The following is a 20,888-nucleotide window of genomic DNA, read 5'->3' as shown; positions in this document are numbered from 1 at the left end:
CCTCAGGAGGGTCGCAGCAGGGCGGAGGCTCCTAATGCTGCAGCACTGAATGTTTTCTCCAAAGACCTGAATTTTTTAGGTTCTTAAAATACCTTCAACTTTGTGTCATTTCCTCTCAGTTTCTCTGACTGGACCAGCAAACAGATTAAGAAAAAGTCCTATTGTTTGCAGACAGACAAGAACTACTACTACTACTACTACTACTAATTAATACTATTATTATTCAATTCAGAGTATTAAGGACCACATTTACGTGACATAAAGTAAATAGATGGGATGGGAATAGATAGATAGATAGATAGATAGATAGATAGATAGATAGATAGATAGATAGATAGATAGATAGATAGATAGATAGATAGATAGATAGATAGATAGATAGATAGATAGATAGATAGATAGATAGATAGATAGATAGATGGATGGATGGATGGATGGATGGATGGATGGATTTATTTTTCTATTCTTTATTTTTTACTGTCACCAGTACAATGAAATTAGAAAACATGTTCACCAGTCGGTGCAAATTCCATAAATAAAATCCCTTAAATATATAAAATAGCCAAAATGCCAAAAGGTAATAAAAAAATAGATAAAATTTAATAATATATAAAAACAGCATTCACACCAACATTCTGTTAGTTATTGCACAACCACAAACAGATTTTTTTTTGTGTGTGTTGGTAATTCTTTGTACTGCATTTGGATAAAAACTGTTCTTGAACCTGTTTGTCCTTGTTTTTATGGATCTGTATCTGTTGCCTGATGGCAACAGTTCAAAAAGTGAGTGTCCTGGATGGGAATTGTCCTTAATTATGTCCTTACCCTTTTTCAGGCAGCAGGAACTATGTAGTTCTTCCAGTGTGAGGAGAGGGCAGCCGGTGAATCCTTGATTTGTAATTTAAAACAGATCATATTATTATGGCCTGGATTTAAATATAGCAGATTTGTCAGCCAAACATTTTGTGTTCAAGATAAGTAATGCCTAATTTCTCTCTCGTCTATATTATGTTACTAAAAATAGTAAAATCATAAAATTTCTGTCGCTTTTCTGGTGACAGAAGTGAAAATGTGTCAACAAAAGTTGGTCCCTCGCAAAATTTAGGCCATGGCTGGACCTAATGTCAGAGGTACTGTTTTATGAGCACATAGCCAGAGTTAATAATGAAAATGAGAACTTTTAAAAAGTCATGGGACCATATTTTTTTTGCGCCTATGGTAATGTGAATGTATCGTGATGAGGCAAATATGCTGCTGTGGTGCCTGAAATATTATTCTATTGTGGTCTTGTATTTCCTTGTTTTCTTTTCCCTTTTTTAAAATACTTTTTTGGTTGAAAACTCACTTGTGATCAATCTAGGGACATATTACTGTACTGTATAATAACAATGATGTCTACTCTATTGTTGTTGTTGTTGTTGTTGTTGTTTTTGTATTTTTATATGAAAACTAAATAAAAAGTTGAATTGCCAAACAAAAAAGGAAGGGAGCTACATAAAAAGGAAATACTCAAGTAAAGTGCACGTACCTGACACTGTTAGCGAAAAGAATAATTCTGCTGAACTGGAAACAAAAAAATCCTCCAGTTTATCAAACTTTAATGAATGACATAATGAAACATTTGCAGTTAGAAAAAATAAAATTCACCTTGAGAGGCAGCCATTTATGGATTATTATACTAAATATAACCCAGTGAAAAATTAACAAATGTAAATTTTGGAAAACCTGACATCCTCCGAGTTGTATTATAATATTTAAATCTACTTTATTTGTAAACCTTATTTTTGTTTTGATATTTGATTTGACTCCACCTAGGTTTTTTGTTTTTTTGTGTTTTGTTTTGTTTTTGTTTTTTGTGTGGGGTTTACTGCTACTATCTGTTATAGGAATTATTTAGAGTGACCCTTCAATCGAGAAGATTGGATTTGGAGTAGTAAAGTTGAATTAGAATTTATTATCCTTGTACAAGAAAGAGCATTTAACAGTGCAACACACAACGAGGGGTTACAGACAAAAAGGCTCCCAGAGGAGCTCTAACAGCTGGTTCTTATACTATTATTGATAATGGGCTGTCCTAACCCTTGTAAATTGTTAACAGACAGTGCATCTAGACATTTTCCTTTGTTCCCCTAATCAGTAATCAGGATATCCCCAATCTAAATGTCCTCTGACCTTTCTCTAATCCTCACTCTGTTCTAGACTTCCTTTATTGATACTTTACCCTGAACCTTACCTCACCCTGCCAGCCCCAGCAATAAAGTCATATAAGAGAAGTATAAACAAGACATGTAAGAAATGGGGCCTCCCATACTCATTGTAGGATTTAAAACATCTGAAACACTGTATAAACCTAATTTTTATAACACTATCATTCTGCTCTTTCGTGTTGATTTTAAGCATGAATGAACATGTACATTCTTTATTTTTGTATGTGAACGAAAGAAAAAAAAACAATAAAGAGAAGTTTGAAAAAAAAAAGTACACGTACCTCAAAATTGTACTTAAGTACAATACTTGAGTAAATGTACTTAGTTACATTCCGCCACTGCTCATATTAACACCAGTTAGTACAGTAATTTGTTCATATGCTCAATGGAGATACTGAAAGCTATTTTCTAGAACTCATGCAACCAGCAGGGGGCGTACCTGGAGAATGTTGTACCCACTTTTTTTTTTCCCCCAAAGCTGAACAATAACGATACATTATTCATTACATTTCTTTCACAGAGATTACATTTGTATTCATTTTACCTATTGAAATTTCATCTTGCATGGAAGGTCCAGCAAAAACAATATAATTCATTATAGGTTTGCTCCTATTTGTGTTTGATTTGAGCATGTGATAGAATGTTTAACACATATTCTCTCTCTCTTTGCTTGTATTTATCACTTATTCATAAACGTCCAATGCTATTTTGTACAATTCCTGCAAACATGATCTTTTTTTTTAAATTAAGGGACCTTCTTAAATGTATGATCATGCTTTATTCATTAAAAACGTCATGAGGAGCTTTTAGTTTTAAGCTTGTGCTAACAGTACAATATTTTACTTTTAACTTTAAGTCAGGTGCAAAACTTTCTCAGTTTGATATGTACAGCCCCAGTTATCTAGTAAAGTAAAAAGCAACACAGTTTAATTGGAATAGGACTCCAATTAAATTATTCTGAACAAGAAAAGTCTGAACAAAACCAAAAATAGACATGAAATTCTTTCTCTGCTTTGTGTATCTCAAGGAACATTCTGTTCACCTCTTATTGGCATTCACTGCAGCCTGCAGCTTTGCAGGGTGCCGCTAATCTCCTCCTGGCCATTGGGGCGTATAAAGTATGTTATGAGGAGAAAAAGTGAGTTCAAGAAATCAACTTATTTATCAATAGTGTCTTTAATGAAAGCTTTGTATGCATGGTAATAATATGTTTGGCTAAAGATAAAGTGATGCAGGGATATGATTAAATCTACTTGCACTCTCCTTGGGCATGTAGCCCATTATTTTTCAAACTGGGTCAGATTAATACAATCGAAGCAGAAACTCACCAGGTGTTCCTTGGCATTGCGTGCCAGGTAGGTAACCTTTACACACGATCATGAGGGAGAGATGGAAGCAGGTTTTACACAAACAAAACAGAGGACAGGTAATCTGATGAGACATTTATTGTTTGCATTGTGCTGTGAAACTTGATAATCATTTTCTTCAGAGGATTAAAACTTCAATGTCAGTAAATGGATATGTTTTTACTGTAAGGGTTGAAAAACACACCAGGGCGAGACAAGGTCGTACTGACCGCACAGGATCACAGCTTTGTATCAGCATTTTTCCAATACACTATAATTTGTGCCTGCTGCCACTGTGACACTGATACCTTATACCTCCCTCTTAGTGAATAACTGCTTGATCAAATTATTATGAAGAAATTGTTGAATATGTATTTGATTTGTCCTGACATGACCTTTTTGGATGATACATACAGGGTTGAAAAGACCAAAATATCTTAATTGATAAACAGTTCAGTCAAGCTCAATTCAGTTCATGCAATGGCATATTAGCAGTGGTGGAAAAAGAATTCAGATCCCTTACTTAAGTAAAAGGACTAATACCACACAGTAAATTACTCCACAACAAGTTACAAGTCCTGCATATAAAACTTTATGAAGCAAAAGTATTCATTATGCAGAATGGCCCCACTCATATATATATATATATATATATATATATATATATATATATATATATATATATATATATATTCTGCTATGTGGTTTGATTTTCAAACATATATATATATATATATATATATATATATATATATATATATATATTCTGCTATGTGGTTTGATTTTCAAACATGCATATCACTTAAATGTATCTGGTTTTGTTCAATCTTGACCATGGAAAGTAACTAAGCTGTCAACTAAATGTAGTGGAGTAAAAAGTACAATATTTGCCTCTGAAATGTAATTAACTTAACTTACATATGTGTAAATACTCAAGGAAAGTACCTCGAATTTTTTAATTAAGTACTGTTCTTTAGTAAGTACCTGGAAGGACCATTGCTGAATTGACAACATGATTTAAGACGTTGGACAAAAGAACCCCTTCTTCTCTTTTCTAGGTTTTACGGTAGTTCTACCTTAGAAACGGAAGTCGCCGTGACATCTTCCTTAGTAACAAGAAGCTTGCTCCTCGGTGTATTTATGTTTAGCATAGTTAGCTGAACGCTTCCATTAAGTTTTTTTCTGAAGAGCTTATTTCATTTTAAAGTTGTTTTATTCTATCGCGAGAATACAAGCGTCTAATGTTGTAGCGACGAAGGAGAAATACTTGTAGTTAACTGTAAATGTGACATTATCCACATTATCTTAGCAGCTGCTGTTGTCTGCACCATGTCTCTCTGAAGAAATGACTTCCAACCTTCGGTGCCTTTCTCTTTACATATGTATCGTCTTGTGTGGACGTTTGGCTCAGGCAGCCACAGAATCAGGGCTCACTTCAAGCGGCACTCCCAGCCCCAACAACTGGGGGCAGTTCAGCTCAGCAACCCCTGCTCCGGGCGGCACAGCGGGCCACGACTCCACCAGTGTCGGCACCACTGAGGCGGCTACCCCGGACTCTACTGTGGACTCTACTGTGGACTCTTCCCCGGACTCTACTGTGGACTCCAGTCTAGACTCTATGGCCACCACGACCCTGACTGTGTCTGAAGCCCCCGCTGTGGTCACTGAAGCGCCCCCTACAACCAGCGCCCCGCCTGTGGTGGCTTCAGGTGGTAACTCAACACTAGAGCTCGACCTATATGGGTTTATTAAGACCATTGGTGATACTGATTTTAGAAGGGGGGGGGGGGGGGGGGATCATTTGTTCAATTGTTTGCACCTCTTTATAAGTTTCCCCTCTCCAATCAACTTTTTAATCAAAGTACGCTGATCTTCTCAACAATGTCTTGAACGACCCATTTCCCTCAGGCTTTCAAAGAGAAATGCATGTTCAGCAAGTGCTGGCTTCATCTTTAAATAGGGACCACCTGATTCACACCTGTTTTCACTAAATTGATGACCTCACTGACTCTCTCTCTCTCTCTCTCTCTCTCTCTCTCTCTCTCTCTCTATCTATCTATCTATCTACACACACACACACACATATATATAAACATATATACACACACATATATATATATATACACATATATATATACACAGCATATACAAAACACAATGCAGATAAATAAAGAAAATAGAAAATACATATAGGACATATATACAAGCAGGAAAAGGCAAACAACAGTAATAGCAGCTTTTTAAAAAAATGATTTCCAGCTACATACATTTGCAGGTTATTTACAGAGAGTTAATTAACAAATAAATATAGCCCAACAGATATGGAATTTTTGAGACTGATGTTGATACAGATTTTAGAGGGGGAAGTTCATTGATAACGATCAATATCATTAGTGTATAACATTGTTATACATATTATACAAACAATGATTTACTTTGTCAGCCAATTTTTTTTTTAAATGATAACTGAGAAAATAAAGAATAAATAGGACTAAAATAATAGCTTAATGAACATCATTACTGTTTAGTGTCAGTCAATTGCTGACTATTTTTTATAGTAGAGTAAAAAACTGAATAGCTAATACTATTTCTGAATCATGCCAAGCATTGTTTTCTGCATTATATATTGTGTAAAAAAAGTTTTCATAACAGCACATATCCGATATGCCTTTAATAGGCCAATGCTGGTGATATCTGTCAACCCATATATCTGTCGGGCTCTACTCAAAACACGCACACCACCCTCAGAGACTTCTTTCACAGAAATTTTATTTGTACAAAACTGTAAATAAAAGTTATTTATAGAGTCCGACAGATGGGTGGGGAAGCCTGGATGTTGGCCAGCGATGCTTGTTGGACTGTGTATTTGTATTTTTTTTGTCAAAATGATTTAATCAAATCTAAATGTTAAGAAAAATATAGATTTATTAGTCCACGACGGGGAAATTGCACATTGGCAAAGCAAGCTATGATGCTTTAAAAAACAACAACAATTGTCTATAAAACAATAGTTTTAAATAGTTTGCCCTGTCTCTCTTGTGCACTGATAGTTGTCTACTGTAATAGCTGCTGATGTTCTAAAACTACACAAAACTAAAGTTGTTCTGACTAATTAGTATTTTCTGTTGTTATCCAGGCTGTCTCTGTGATTTAACTCCTGATTTCTGTGACATTGGCTGCTGTTGTGACACAGTTGATTGTGGCATTGCAAACCTGAGTACTGTCTTCACTGGATGTACACAGAAAGGCATGTAAGTATTCTGCACATGCTTTACAGTTAAGCCACATAAAGGGCACATTTATTTGCATTTATTTTTTCAAAATGATTTTACAGATCGGGAGTTTGCATTGAGGAATGGCTGATGTTCAGGGCTAACGTGGATTCGTCTCTTGTCACTGTGACTGATTCCTTGTTTTGTGTCCGGCCTGAAGGTATGTCGATGTAATAATATATTAATTTTAAAAATGAATTAACAATCCTCAGTGCTGTCGCCAGGGGAATCACAAAATATACAGTATCACAGCCAGTTTTGGAAGAGTGCATCAGTGAGCAACATATAATAATAATTCTGTTAAAAATCTGCATATCCCAAAAGGTAATCCACCCCAGTCCCTCCCAGCTCGACTTCAGTATCCAGCTTTAGGGGACTCCTACCACTTCTCAGCACCAGCACCTCCCAGCAGCAGCCACAGCAGAGATTTCTACAGGGTAAATACACTGGATGTTATTCTGCAATATTGTTTCTAAAATATTAGAAGAGGTAAAGGTTTAGACAATACTAAAACTGAATCAGAGAGTGTGTCTTTATAAAAAGAAATCCATAAAAGACTTGATTTTTGTAGGTTGATGATGTCATCCAGACATATTTCTCCAGCTCGGCCGTGCGGGGTCTCCTTCGCCAGCCATCTCCAGGAGTGGCTGCTGAATTCTGTATCGACCGCAACCCTGCAAGTAAGTTCAAAAACAAAAAGTATGTTTAAATGTCTTTTTCATGTCAGCCTCTCAGTACACCAGCAACAGCAAATTTACAGAAAGTAATCTTTTACCAGAAGACCCCTTTATCTCCCTTAAGGTTTTCCAGCAGTCCCTGAAGTACTCTTGCTGCATCTGATAGTAACAGATTTTTAAATACACTACCGATCAAAAGTTTTAGAACACCCCAATTTTTCCAGTTTTTTATTGAAATTCAAGCAGTTCAAGTCAAATGAACAGGTAAACAGGAAAGTGTACAGAGGTAAGTGGTGAACTGCCAGAGGTAAATAAAAAAAGGTAAGCTTAACCAAAACTGAAAAATAATGTACATTTCAGAATTATACAAGTAGGCCTTTTTCAGGGAACAAGAAATGGGTTAACATCTTAACTCTATGGAGTCTTGGGCTATTTTGTCCATTTTTAAATTCTTTTCATGTCTTTGTAAGTCATTTTAAGTCTTTTTTTGGTCATTTTGTGTCTTTTTTGGTCATTTTGTGTCTTTTTTAGTCCTTTAGTCCAACATAAAATGTGATTTTGAATCTTTTTTTTAACTTTCAAAACACTATCATGCTCAATAAAGAATTTTAAATGTTGCAAATGTGCATTCATTTCAGAGTAGACTGAGACATTAAACTGCATAATTTTCAATTCAATTCTGGAAAAGTTGGTGTGTTCTAAAACTTTTGACCAGTAGTGTATATGTGCTGTGTTGTCATAAAAATGCACAATATGCCTTAACAGTTATTAAATTTCTTTGTTACTGTATGTGCATTATAATGTTCATTTATACCGTAACAATATTAACTACGATTAAAAAAAAATTCTTCCTTAAATACCTGTTTTTTTCTTTTGCAGAGTTCTTGAGGTCTGTGTCTCAGTCTTGTACTCGCTTGTTGACTCCTCAGTCATGCACCACAGACCCAAGTTTCAACGCACGCTCCTACTTCTCTGATCTGAGCCTGATCAAGGTCAGCAAGTTTGTATACACTAAATCCTTTTATGGAAACATACTGGTGAGAATCTCACAGCAGATTGGCTAACATAAGTATGTTTTATTACAGATTCCAATTGTTGAGACAGCACAAGTGTCAGGATTTCTGGTAAGTTGCTGATCAAATCAAATCAAAATCAAGTTTATTTGTATAGCCCTTTACAGTAGCCAGAAGGTACCCAAAGTGCTTCACAGGAAATCCATAAAAACAATACATAACACATGCATAACATATAAGTACAAAATAAAAGTGCTGCAGTGCTGCAAGTTAGTACGAGCCATAGACCATAGCCATACATAGAAAGGAACAAACAAAATAAGTAGACCTAAGAAACAGAGTTGGCAGAATTAAATGCCAACCTAAAAAAGTGGGTCTTCAACTTTGATTTAAAAAGGCTGAGATCAGAAGTGAAACAAATGTCAGGGGGCAGTTTGTTCCACAGCCTTGGAGCAGCGACGGCAAAAGACCGATCGCCCCACTGTTTAAGCCGTGTCCTCGGGACCTCTAAGAGAAGTTGACCCGAAGAGCGCAGGGCTCTGCCACAATTGCGAACAGTTAAAATCTCTGACAGATAAGATGGGGCCAGTCCATTAACGGCCTGAAAAACAAATAACAAAAGTTTAAAATCAATTCTAAAACGGACTGGAAGCCAGTGGAGTGATGACAGCACAGGGGTAATGTGTTCCCGTCTCGATGTGCCTGTTAAAAATCGGGCAGCGGCGTTCTGTACTAGTTGAAGACGAGAGATGGAAGACTGGCTGAGGCCAACGTAGAGGGCATTGCAGTAATCGAGTCTCGAACTGATAAAAGCATGGATTGCCTTCTCGAGATCCGGCCGAGTTAACATATAGCACTCCTTAGCAATGACAGTTAGCTCTTAAAGTTATGTACTTACTCGATTCCTATGGTCTATGTCTAGTACCATCAGGTTGAATGCACTTATTGTAAGTCGCTTTGGACAAAAGCGTCTGCTAAATGACATGTAATGTAATGTAATGTAATGAAAGATTTAACTTTGGCCAAGAGACGGAGCTGAAAGAAGCTTGTGCTGACAACAGAACTAATCTGTTTGTCGAATTTGAGTCCATTGTCAAATATTACACCAAGGTTTTTAACATGTGATTTTAAAAAGGGGGCCAGAGTGCCAGAGTTTGTTGAGCTGATGTACATACAGCTCAAAGCCATTTATGACATTAGCAGGAACACTTTTATTTTGCACTTTATATGCTTCTGCACAAGTTTATCAACAGTCCGCCTATCAAATCAGCTGCCAATGCTAGCATTTGGTGTTTTCTCTTGCATTTTGTAAAGGCACAAGTCTTAGAATGAAACAATGTTCTTTATGCTGTCTGGGCCAAAAAAAAGAATCTGTAGCCAGAATAACTAGCTTGTTAGGTGCCATCAAAGTCACAGAACTAACACCTTGTTTGCACATAGCTCTGTGTAAGTATGCAAGTTAACTGGAAGTTCATTAATTCCTTGCGAAACTCCTCCTTCCCTTTTTTTCAGTGCATAGTTTCCATGTAGTATGTTGAAAATTTGAACTTTTGGCCCAAATTTCAGACAGGCGTTATGTGCTCCGCCTTACCCAAACAAACTAGGTTAACACATTGTGAATTAGAGTAATCTTATTTTGCTGTAATATATAGTTAGCATAGGATACAGGTCGATAGAGCGTCATCTTGTCTCTGTAATGTTCCAGGTGTATATTCCATAACACTGGATGGTGAAAAAACACACAAAAATAACCTTTCTTCCATCTTTGCGATGTTATTTCTATCCATTCTTAAAAAGGTGCATTTTCTTGCATTGAAAACCAGGGAACATAAGCGTAACTCTTGTTTCAGGTTCCAGTTACTCCGCTGTCTGACTGGCCTGCACCAAGTGAGCAAAACAACTCCTGTGTCAATGTGGTGAAAAATGTAAGTTGACGAAATCTTGTGAATATTTTTCTCCTCAGTTGTTTCCTAAATCCCAAATCCATCAAAGTAAATTCTTCTTTTCTGGATTCTCCCGTAGGTGGAGTTTGTCATAGGCTACACAGGCAGAGGGGAACTCTCATATGCGACAGTGAACGTAGTTTTAGCTGATGTGGATCCAAATCAGTTGCTGCTGCAGACGCACTCTGTACAGTTCCAGGTAGTCTTTTTAAGCTACGGATTTAATCACTGAATGAAATGTGGATTCAGACTTCACCACTTACATGAATTCTGTTTCTGTCTTCCAGCTGGCCACACCCAGCCCCACTCCAGCAGGACTGACCCCTGCTGTCGGACTTAGAGTAGGATCTCCTGTCATTGGTCGCTTTAATGGAGAAGTTCAGCCTGTATCCTCACAAACAACATCACACACTTCTGTTTCAGTTATGTTTTCATGTATTGTAATAGCGTTGGGTCATGCATGCATCATCCAATGCATCTTCCAATGAACGCAGCCTGGCTCTGCCCCCCGTTGGTCCAAGGAAATCCAGACTCTTTGCACTTCATGTTCCCCGCTGGTGGAACACACTACCAGTTCCTACCAGAGCAGGGGCGTCCCTCTCTACCTTTTAAAAAACTCCTGAAGACCCAGCTCTTCAGAGAGCATCTTCTCTCCTAGACCACATGATAAGTCTACTCCTCAAAGAATTGTCACTAGCACTAATAGCTCTTACTGCACTATACCTTGATTGTTTGCTTTTACTCTTCCTGTAAGTCGCTTTGGATAAAAGCGTCTGCTAAATGACTAAATGTAAATGTAAAATGCATCATGGTTCCTTGACAGTGAGTTAGCTGACTACACTGGGAGTCTCACAGAGCGGGGAGTGTTCCTCTGACCCCAGCAGACGAGCAGCCGTCCTCTTCACACACAGCACTGTCACTGGATGCACATTCAGGTGAGGAAATGAGTACCAGTATTATAACAATGCTATACTGAGTTTTATCAGATTTTTCATGTGTTTCATTTCTCTGTGTGCTGTTTAGTTCCCCAGCTAACGACTGTTTGGAGCTGCGTTCCCAGATTTACGGGATCCTGCAGGGACTTGCTACTCCTGATGTAATTGCCATGAACCTGGCTTCCCAACCGGACTGGACAAGAGTCATCACCCAGGAGTGTCCCGTCAGCCTGGAGGTACAGCTGAATCAGGAATTTAAAGTAACTTTGCATCCCTTTAAGAAAGTTGCTCTTAAGGGTCTAAAAGAGAAAATTGTCTGTGTCAAAAAACTGCCTTATAATTATATATTAACATTATTTTCAACTTCACTGTGTTTAATCTTTTCACCAACTTCAGGCCTAATAATACCTACCAAATACTCCCAATGCTACTATTTTCCCCCAGTCTGGGATATGTCAGTGATTATCAACACTGACTTTGATGCATTTTTATTTATCCATTATACAGCAGCAATAACTCTAGTGGAAACCAGGAAAAAAGACACGTTTTTGCAGACATGAGAAAATGTGTCTCAATCCGATGGAAAATACTAATGCAGTTTTGAATTATCTACATTAAAAGCCTGATATATCAGAATGTATGGCTTGATGCTGTAATGGCCATGGGATCAAAAATTGTTTTGTTAATTGGTTTCAATGGGGAAATTTTGTCCTTAAGGGTCTCTAAAGTTGTGTTTCTCCTATTTCGTCATTTATTTTGTCCCCTCTCTCAGGAAACATGTGTCTCAGGCTGCGTCCTCCCCAACTCTCTCTCTATCCGAGTGCTGTGGGCCCGCCAGGGTCCTTTAGACCTTCCTCAGAACTACATCCTGGGGGCCAAATATCTTTTCCGTTGTCAAAAATTCAAGGTATGACTATATACTCTCTCTCACTGTGAGGCAATCATCAAAAATTCTTCTCTTCCGTGGAACATGTTGTTTCACCTCTATGAAAATTTCACAAATATTCTCCTTGTGTCTTTTTATTTTTAGTGTGCTGTATCGTCCCCTATCACTCTAACCACTGAGGTGACATTTGTCGACACTACAGTTTACCCAGAACCCCCCAGGGGCTCACCTCAGCCTAACTGGAAGTTTCCATTCGGTTTCTTCACTAGAGGCACTGCTGAGCTGGACGGCCACACCGTCAGCAACGGCAGTGACAAAGAGAAGGTCACATGGAGTTTAATGCTGTTCACTGTCATGTTACTAACAGGATTAGAGTTCTTCACAAGGTAGTCTGATAGCTAACAGTGCAGCAGTTAGGGCACTTTTTAACTTCTTATCTTGAGTAACTAGTTGTACATGAAAGAATGTTTGATATGTAATTTTATTTTGTTAAACTTTTTTTTTTTTTTTTACAATATTAAGAGTTTTCCATCTCAAGAAAAAAATAAAAAGACACCTTAACTTATTCTTTTGTACATTTTCAAGAATATAAATATTTTTACAAAACATTTTACGAGTCATCATTTCACTGAGGTAAAGATGCATTTCTTGCAGCCAGCTCCTCTTCTCTCTCCTCCCTTTTTTCTGGTTGCTGTCTGTGTGTTCTTCTCTCTTCTTGTCCCCTGTGGCGCACGTAGTTCAGGAGATGGACGATAGCAGCAGGTGTTATACCTTGCAAACGTGTAGCGGCACCCAGCTGGAGGATATGTAAAAAAAAAATATTTAATTTAACAACAGGTTGACCATTTAAAATATAAAAATGAACAAAATATTATTATAAACACTACACTCACAGTGGTGGGTCGAACTCTGTCCAAAATCTCTCTGACTTCCTGAGACAAAGACACCGGCAGAGAGAAATAGTCTATGTCCTGAGGGAGGGACATGTTCTCCTCCTTCTGAATCCTCTCAATCTCTTTCTTCTGCAGTTGACAGTGAGGCCTGTACACAGCTACACAACAGGAGAAACGTTTCTTTGAGAGAGAATAAGTAGTAGCTTGAAGGAACACAATGTCAAAACATTTAGAGGCAATGCAGAAGAATAACTCAATAACTCTTCAGTGTTGCATCAAAATGTCAAAAGCTAGTGTTTACCCTCTATCTTGATTCTTTGTGCAAATTCTTTGTGAGATGAAAGGCATTCAGGGAAAGCAGATGCCAACATTTCAAAGGACACATCGTTGTACTGCAGCACCTCCATACCACTGAAGAAAAAGAAGCCACAAAGTAGCAATCAGGACCAAAAATCAACCACGTTTGACTGTATCTTGAGACGAAACATCAGTCATGCTCAGCTGGGCAGATTTAATGCATTTTGTCACTCACTTAACTAAGGTGTTCTTGTTCTCACTCATGCGCATGTCAGGCAGCTTTTTTCTCCAGATGGGTGTGGACAGGGTGAGAGCCTGCAGGGCGGCCATTGCATCCTGCAGACTGTCCCTCACTCTCACAGCCTCCTGGTAGCGCAGAGCCGACACACATCCCACCTCCTCAAACCCTGGCAGAGGAAAAAACATTTCAGAGGAGAAAAACCAAGACACAGAATATAGAGCTCATGGGATTCCTCGTGGCTCTTAACCCTTAATAGGGCACTCATTGAAATACTTGCAAATTCCAAATTTCAACCCTAAATATATTGGAGGATATTACATACAGCCAGAATGTGTAAAAAAAACATACAGACCTGGGGGAGGGAGGTAATATTTTGAGAAAAAAGTTTTTGAGATTAAAGTGGCAAATCTAAGTGAAAAAAACCTGCATATTTATGAGATTTAAAGTGGTGAATCTGCGAGAAAAAAGTTGCTTTTCCCCACTTTTTTTCGTAAATCTGCGACTTTTTTCATGCAGATTTGTCACTTTAAATCTCTTAAATCTTCTGGTACAAGTCACTGAAGAATAACTCTGTTTGTACGACTGTTTCTAGCAGATTTTGTTTTCTACATTTTTTTTAAATTGGAGGTCAAGGTCGATAAAGTTAATATTATTATATTATTATCATACTGATTGGTCAGATGTCATGGTGTCACCGTCTGTGACGTAGCCTGATCTTTGCTGATTATCTGGAAGAAATCTATGTGGTTCTACGGCCAAACAGAGAGACATGAGGACCCCATTTAGATATCCACCGAAGTTACCTAATATAGTTCTTCGCCCGATAAAGGGTTAAGGATGTCACACATCCAGACATGTGAAAGAAAGATATGAGTCCCAGACACCACCTACCTTTCAGAGTGAGGCGGAGATCAGCATTGTCTGGCCTCAGAGAGGTTCGAAACTCAGCCCGGCTGGTGAACATGCGGTACGGCTCTGTAACGCCTCGACTCACCAGATCATCAATGAGAACTCCTATATAACTCTCTGTTCGAGACAATGCCACTGCAGGCATGGAGAGCGCCCAGCGTGCTGCGTTCACCCCCGCCCACAGGCCCTGCACAGAAAGAAACGAGATTAAAGCAACATTATGTAACTATTTTACCTCTAGATAACAGTTTCATTATTGTATTGGTGCTACACTGTCTTGTTATTCCCACTCTGTGTCCTGAACACATGTTCGTGCACTGTGTAACTTTGGTGAGTGGGTACGAATTGCCTTGAGAATTGGCTAGCACTCCGCCAGCTATATCACTGATTTTCATCAAATCGTATCAGATTTATGAAGAGTGATTTCTGTGTTTTCTCTCTGATGTCTGCCTCGCTGGTGATTTATGAACTTTCCTGACGGACAGAAAGCATTACTTGTTGCATAACCCTTTGATGCACAACATATTGATCCCCCTTCTAAAGCACAACATGGGTCAAAAATCAAGTTATTTTATGATTGAATATTCCAAGTATTCTTTAAATATCTTATTTTTTGACAAAAACGTATCATTATTTCCATTTTGCCTCTCATACTTTATGAAGAAAAACAGTTTTTGTATTATTACATAGCTAACTACTTGGCTCACTAGCTTGCTAAGCTAACTACTTAGCCAAGAAGTTAGCTAAGTAGTTAGCTTAGCAAGCTACTTAGCTAAATACTTAGCCAAGAAGTTAGCTAATTATTTAGCTTACCAAAAAAATGGATATGGGTCATTTTTACCCATGTTGTGCATTAGAAGAGTAGTGACACAAAAATGCATTTTATTAAAAAATGAATAAAGGAAAACACAAAATTAGGATGTATGATGATCAAAAACAAACTAATTGAAGAAAACCTGGAATACTGAATGATGAAAATAATTTATTGCAAAGATATAGAACATAAAAACTGTCGGGTCACTTTTGACCCATGTTGTGCATCAAAGGGTTAAGTAAAGCTAACTGCTGACTGCTGCTAACTGTAACTGCCGTCAGTTAGTTAGCTTGGTTAGCCATGCTGCTAGGACTGGGAGCTTGGAGTACCGTGGTAGTGTTTTTATGTTTACATGGACAAGAGTAAATCTCAGACTTGCTTTTGGAGAGCTTCCTGAAATAAAAGCCTACAGACAGACACAGAGCTGCTCTTCTTGCTGTCATATGTGATATTCGCTGGTTTGCTATGTCACGTGTTGTTGCACTTGCTAGATGTTTGGATGGGATAGCAAAGTTGACTATTTCTTTAACCAGAGTTATGTGATTATAACAAATGTACATGCACAGCTGCCCATTGATGACAGCAGTGTAGGAGTGAATACACTCTGAAACTGTAGGGGAGCAAAATCATGCTCCATGGAACTATTGATAGTATCAGATCTAATGTTTATAGGGCCCAGAGTGTGTACCAACTGGCAGAATACTATAAATCCGGTGATATTGCTGCCCACAATAATCGCATGAACTTTAAAGGCTGAAAATAGTGTACAGAAACAAAAGCAGCTACCTGTGCAGCAGCCTCCTCATATCCTGTTGTTCCATTAATCTGACCTGCCAGAAAAAGCCCCTGGGTGCTTTTCACCTGCAGGGCAGGGCTCAGCTGGGTTGGACACACAAAGTCATACTGCACACCATAACCTGAAAATATAAGAAACATTCAGGCAACATGTTGCTCATTGTAAATCACTTTTAGATTTACTGTATCAGGTACTGTGCATATTAAAAGGGACTCAGGCAAGCGTACCCGGCGTGTGGATCTCTGCTCTGTGCAGGCCAGGGATTTCTCTGATGAGGCGTAGCTGCACGTCTGGGGGCATGGTCATTGACAGACCCTGAGGGTACAAAAGGTCAGAGGTCAACCCCTCAGGCTCCAGCCACACCTGGTGCTGTCGGCCTGGGAAGCGAAGCACTCGGGACTCAATGGACGGGCAGTATCTGTGAGAGACGAAGACTCAAGTTATTAGTCTAGGGATAAAGACCACACTGTGTACTCCTTGTGTGTGTGTGTGTGTGTATGTGTGTGTGTGTACGTGTGTACCTGGGACCCTTGGCGTCTTCCTGTATATGACAGTTGAGATGAAGACTCTCCCTCACCACTTTCTCTACACCTGGAGTAGTGTGGGTCAGGTAGCAAGGCAGCTGGTCTTCAGGCTTAAGAAATGTCACATTTCAAAATAAAAGTAAGAATTTCAAAATTAAAGGATATCATATAGTTGTCCTTTTGTTGTTTTATCCTTTTTGTATCTTCTATACTACTGAAACTATGAAGATTTTACTCTCAAACTAGTGCTGAAAACTCAGTTCAAACTCTACCTTGCAGCGTATGTTTTTGTTGAGAAAGCTGAATGGAGTTGGATGACTGTCAGGGGGGTGAACCTCAACCAGGGAAAGGTCTACTGAGTCCTTCACAATCCTGGGAGGGGTACCAGTCCTCAGTCTGCCTGTCCTGAGCCCCAGCCTCTCCCTCAGTGTCCAAGACAGCCCAGCGCTGGATGGAGCGTCTCCAATCCGGCCCCCGGGGGACGTGCTTTGGCCCATGAAGAGGGAGCCGGACAAGAAAGTTCCAGTAGTAAGAACCACGGAGCTGGCTGAGATCGGCTGGCTTCCATTTGCTGGAATGATGTCAAAACAAGTGCAAAATTATAAACTGATTAACTGATTTTGTTTTTATGAAACTTATATTGGGAGATTTTGAAAGACTATTTAACTGGAAACAAACTCCAGATTCTCTTAAAAAATCTGTCTGATACTTAGGATTTAGTGAACACATATAAATTATTTAATAGAGAAAAAAAATATGATTGAAGATGAGATTTACATTTTGATTTGTTGATTCACTACAAAAAAAGAATAAATAGAAGATGATGAAATTGAAAGTTAAATTTGGTAATGAAGCATCACAAGGATAAAAATGGTTGAATGGAAAAAAAATGTGTTGACACAAAAACTTAACATAGAAGTTCAAATCAACGTTAAAGTTGTTGCCACATTGTATTATTTTTTCTTGCCCTACATTTTCGAATTTCAGATGAACTTCTGACGACAGTATTAGTACATTAAATGTAAAGTATGTGCCATTTAGCTGTTTAGGTTACCCTGAAACCACATTTTCTTACAAAGTTTTTATTACTACTTACAGAGTAGAATCACTGACTACAGGTTGGTTTGTTTCTAAGCTGACTAATAAATAAGCAAAGGCAAACAAGTCATGATTGTTTTCGATGATTGCCTTCTAAATTTAATTTGAACTAATAGTAGGATAAAAATAGCTATGGTAATCATCTGCTCCCTACCCAGATGTATCCCAGTGACTCTGTGGTGCCCCGGCTCTTCTGGGTTTGGTTCTGATACCAGCAGCTCCTCCACTGAGCCCTCCAACACCGTCAGCCTGGGAGTGGACAGCAGCTCAGACTGAAGGAGAAACAGCAGATGGACGTATGGTTAAACCAACAGTTTAGACTGTTTTTAAAAGTGGGTTTGTATGAGCTATTTATCTAGGGGCTTATACTTATGGGGAATACTCTGACTATGGGTAAGTAGCTCAAACAAACCACTTTAAACATTCCAAGCGAATATTTTAACAGTCACAGACAATCATTCTGTTAAACTAAACACTGAAATTAATTCACATCTGTGTATAATGTACACTACAGGCCAAAAGTTTGGAAGCAAGATCAAATTTGTACAAAAAAGATCATAGTTTCATTGCTGTACTTTACAACCAAAAAATGTGATTATTATATAAAGAGTCACTTATTAGAACACATTTTGACTATAATTATCAGGTTTTTGGGTTTTTATTGTTTAGACTGTGTGCATCCTTCTTTCCTTAATGTATAAATCTGTACAAATTTTAGCCATATCTGTGGTAGTTTGTCAGAGATATGAACACAGTTGAGATTTATTGGCATTTTTGTATCCAAACTCTCAAAACCCAAAAATAATGCAAACTGTGATTAGTTTTTTTAACTTTTGCACTGAAGTTGTGATTCTTCCAAATTTTCTCAACACTAAAACTAAGCCCTTCTTTTCTTTTGTTAACATTTATTCAGCAATGGTCTGGTAACATCAATGTATACATGAAGGTAAATTGAGGAAAATATACTAGTTTTTAAGAAAGCTATTGTGAACAGAAAAAAGTTGCTTCCAAACTTTTGGCCTGTAGTGTACCTGAATGAATTCCCGGTATTGTTGCCGGTCCAGCTGGGCCCTTGGACCCCACACAGCAGGTCCTTTTCTACGATTCAGGATGGAGAAAAAGATCCCAGCCCAGTCTCCTGCTCGACCACACAGCCCATCCAGAGCATCGATCTCCTTCACCAAATGTCCTTTCCCTACTCCTCCCAGAGACGGGTTACAGGACAGAGCACCTGGGGGATTTCACAAGAGAAGGAGTGTATGAGTGTGTGAAAAATTCCACTAAAGAAATAAGCTTTTTGTAAAGCGAACTGTCTCTTTGTCTCACCAATGGTTTGTATTTTCTGTGTGACAAGCAGTGTCTCAGCTCCAACTCTGGCTGCAGCTGCCGCCGCCTCAGTTCCTGCGTGACCCCCACCAACAACAATGACATCATACTGCTGTCGGGCAAGGTGACTGGTATGTCTGGAAAACCGTGACAGAAAACTCTGCAGGGGGGGGAGCTTCTTTGTCAACATGTGGGATGCATACCTGTTGAGTGATGGTGAGAAGGACATAAAAACTTGGACATAATGACTTATTTAACCTGCTTACTTACTACTGATCAAACCTGCTTTACTCTTGAGTTGAATATAAATTAGTTGATACTAAAATAGAATATTACTCCATCTAAAATAAAAGTCATGCATTCAAAAGTTGACCCAAGGTAAGATTTACTAGTGTCAGCACAAATGCATAAAATGCACAAACATATTTGTTTCATTATGCCTGACAGGAAACAAACATTTTGATATTTATGATTCAAATTCAAATTCAAAATGAATAGCTCTGGAAGAACGAGACAGCCTGATGGCTTTAGGAGCGAATGATCTTTTGTATCTGCAACGGAGAGAGAGGAGCCGTGCAGTGCTGTTTTTTTGGTCCATAAAGGTTTTGTGTAGCGGATGATCCGGGTATTTCAGGATGGCCTTGAACATCTTGACAGGTCATCTCTCCACCACCTCCTCCAGTGTGTCCAACCTGGCTCCAACCACAGAACCAGCTCTTTAGACCAGTCCGTCCAACTGCCTTGCATCTCTGTGTCTGATGCTGCCTCCCCAGCAGACTGCTACTACTAAAATCCACTGCATTTGGGGGTAGTAAGCCTTTAGGGGCGAATATTTCACAATAAAGGCATACATTTTTTCTTTCACTTAAAATGAATTGTACAGGTTACTTTCCATACAACAGTTTTAGGCCTAACTGTATACTCTATTTCAGTAAAGTCAGATCTATGAAGATCACAGCATGCAAATACCAATTAGATATATACATTTTGCAGAGTTTTTTTCTTTTATACTATGAGAAAAACATTGACAAATAATTTCATATGTAGGCCTACATTTACCACACTACTGCCGGTCTGTATGTTAGCAGGCTAGGTGCAGGTCCATGGCAATTACTTAATCACCTCCTCAAATATTAAGGTACTTACAATTCTTCTTTGGTAGAAGACGAATGGGATATTTGTTCGATGTTAAATGATGTTAGAAGAAATGTATTCAAAGGGAAGCTCAAGCTCCTTGGGGGAACTCCTGCTACGTAACACAAACGCTCTCTATGGAGGCTGCCATGCTGCTTGCAGCTTACAGTCGTAATAACTGGTGTATAGACGCACTGAGAAAGTTGTTTACTAGGTCAAGTTGGGTTGCCTTGCATTCGCTGTTATGATGAACTCATGAATGAAAAAAACATTTTCAAGCAACAGCAAAATAAACATGAAAATATCGTCACACTGTTAAAATAATCGCCCAAATCTCTTTTGTCAAAATAGGGTTTTTTTGCCCAAATCATCTCCTCATGACGCCGGCCACCTTTGGTAAAATCGCCTACATCCTCAGTTGATCAGATCATGTGATTTTACCCCTTTAAGATCATCACTTTGACAATTTGCCACATTCATAGGCATCAGATAAGAACCCAGCAAAGAGGAGCTAGAGGGAGATTGTTTAGTTATCAGTTTAGTTTATCAGTGTTTTATTGTTGACACTAATATTGGT

The 20,888-nt window shown here is 38.5% G+C and overlaps 2 protein-coding genes across 3 annotated transcripts; one reads left to right on the top strand and one right to left on the bottom strand.

The window, feature by feature from the left end:
- Nucleotides 1-4,581: 4,581 nt before the first annotated feature.
- Nucleotides 4,582-12,819, top strand: LOC131959629 (tectonic-3-like). The gene is made up of 14 exons (XM_059324840.1): nt 4,582-5,262; nt 6,690-6,804; nt 6,888-6,985; nt 7,150-7,262; nt 7,397-7,505; nt 8,382-8,494; nt 8,588-8,626; nt 10,366-10,440; nt 10,538-10,657; nt 10,746-10,844; nt 11,290-11,393; nt 11,482-11,629; nt 12,166-12,300; nt 12,424-12,819. The coding sequence occupies exons 1-14, from the start codon at nt 4,899-4,901 to the stop codon at nt 12,667-12,669; spliced, it is 1,878 nt and encodes a 625-aa protein (XP_059180823.1). The 5' UTR covers nt 4,582-4,898; the 3' UTR covers nt 12,670-12,819.
- On the bottom strand, nt 12,774-19,538 carry mto1 (mitochondrial tRNA translation optimization 1). 2 transcript variants are annotated; one of them, XM_059324838.1, is made up of 12 exons: nt 19,178-19,538; nt 18,883-19,082; nt 18,006-18,123; nt 17,026-17,324; nt 16,751-16,863; nt 16,457-16,647; nt 16,220-16,350; nt 14,602-14,806; nt 13,705-13,876; nt 13,474-13,583; nt 13,173-13,330; nt 12,774-13,075 (listed from the first exon to the last, which is right to left on the bottom strand). In XM_059324838.1, exons 1-12 carry the CDS (start codon nt 19,404-19,406, stop codon nt 12,905-12,907), a joined length of 2,097 nt encoding a protein of 698 aa, XP_059180821.1. In that variant the 5' UTR covers nt 19,407-19,538; the 3' UTR covers nt 12,774-12,904. The 2 variants fall into 2 exon arrangements, with proteins under 2 accessions (XP_059180821.1, XP_059180822.1); XM_059324839.1 differs by having other exon boundaries at nt 16,751-16,770.
- Between the last annotated feature and the right edge of the window lie 1,350 nt (nt 19,539-20,888).

Source organism: Centropristis striata, chromosome 21 (genome assembly GCF_030273125.1).
Source record: "Centropristis striata isolate RG_2023a ecotype Rhode Island chromosome 21, C.striata_1.0, whole genome shotgun sequence".
Taxonomy (NCBI): Eukaryota; Metazoa; Chordata; class Actinopteri; order Perciformes; family Serranidae; genus Centropristis; species Centropristis striata.
The sequence above is the reverse complement of the archived record's forward strand: the minus strand, read 5'-3'. Positions and strand labels throughout refer to the sequence as shown.

Coding starts and splice junctions, on each gene's coding strand:
- mto1 (XM_059324838.1), bottom strand. CDS start 19,406: ATGTCCTTCTCACCATCACTCAACAGGTATGCATCCCACATGTTGACA. Junction 16,351..16,456: donor AGCAGAGATCCACACGCCGG/GTACGCTTGCCT, acceptor TTATATTTTCAG/GTTATGGTGTGCAGTATGAC. Junction 13,331..13,473: donor ACAAAGAATCAAGATAGAGG/GTAAACACTAGC, acceptor CCTGTTGTGTAG/CTGTGTACAGGCCTCACTGT.
- LOC131959629 (XM_059324840.1), top strand. CDS start 4,899: ATGACTTCCAACCTTCGGTGCCTTTCTCTTTACATATGTATCGTCTTG. Junction 5,263..6,689: donor CCCGCCTGTGGTGGCTTCAG/GTGGTAACTCAA, acceptor GTTGTTATCCAG/GCTGTCTCTGTGATTTAACT. Junction 6,986..7,149: donor GTTTTGTGTCCGGCCTGAAG/GTATGTCGATGT, acceptor ATATCCCAAAAG/GTAATCCACCCCAGTCCCTC.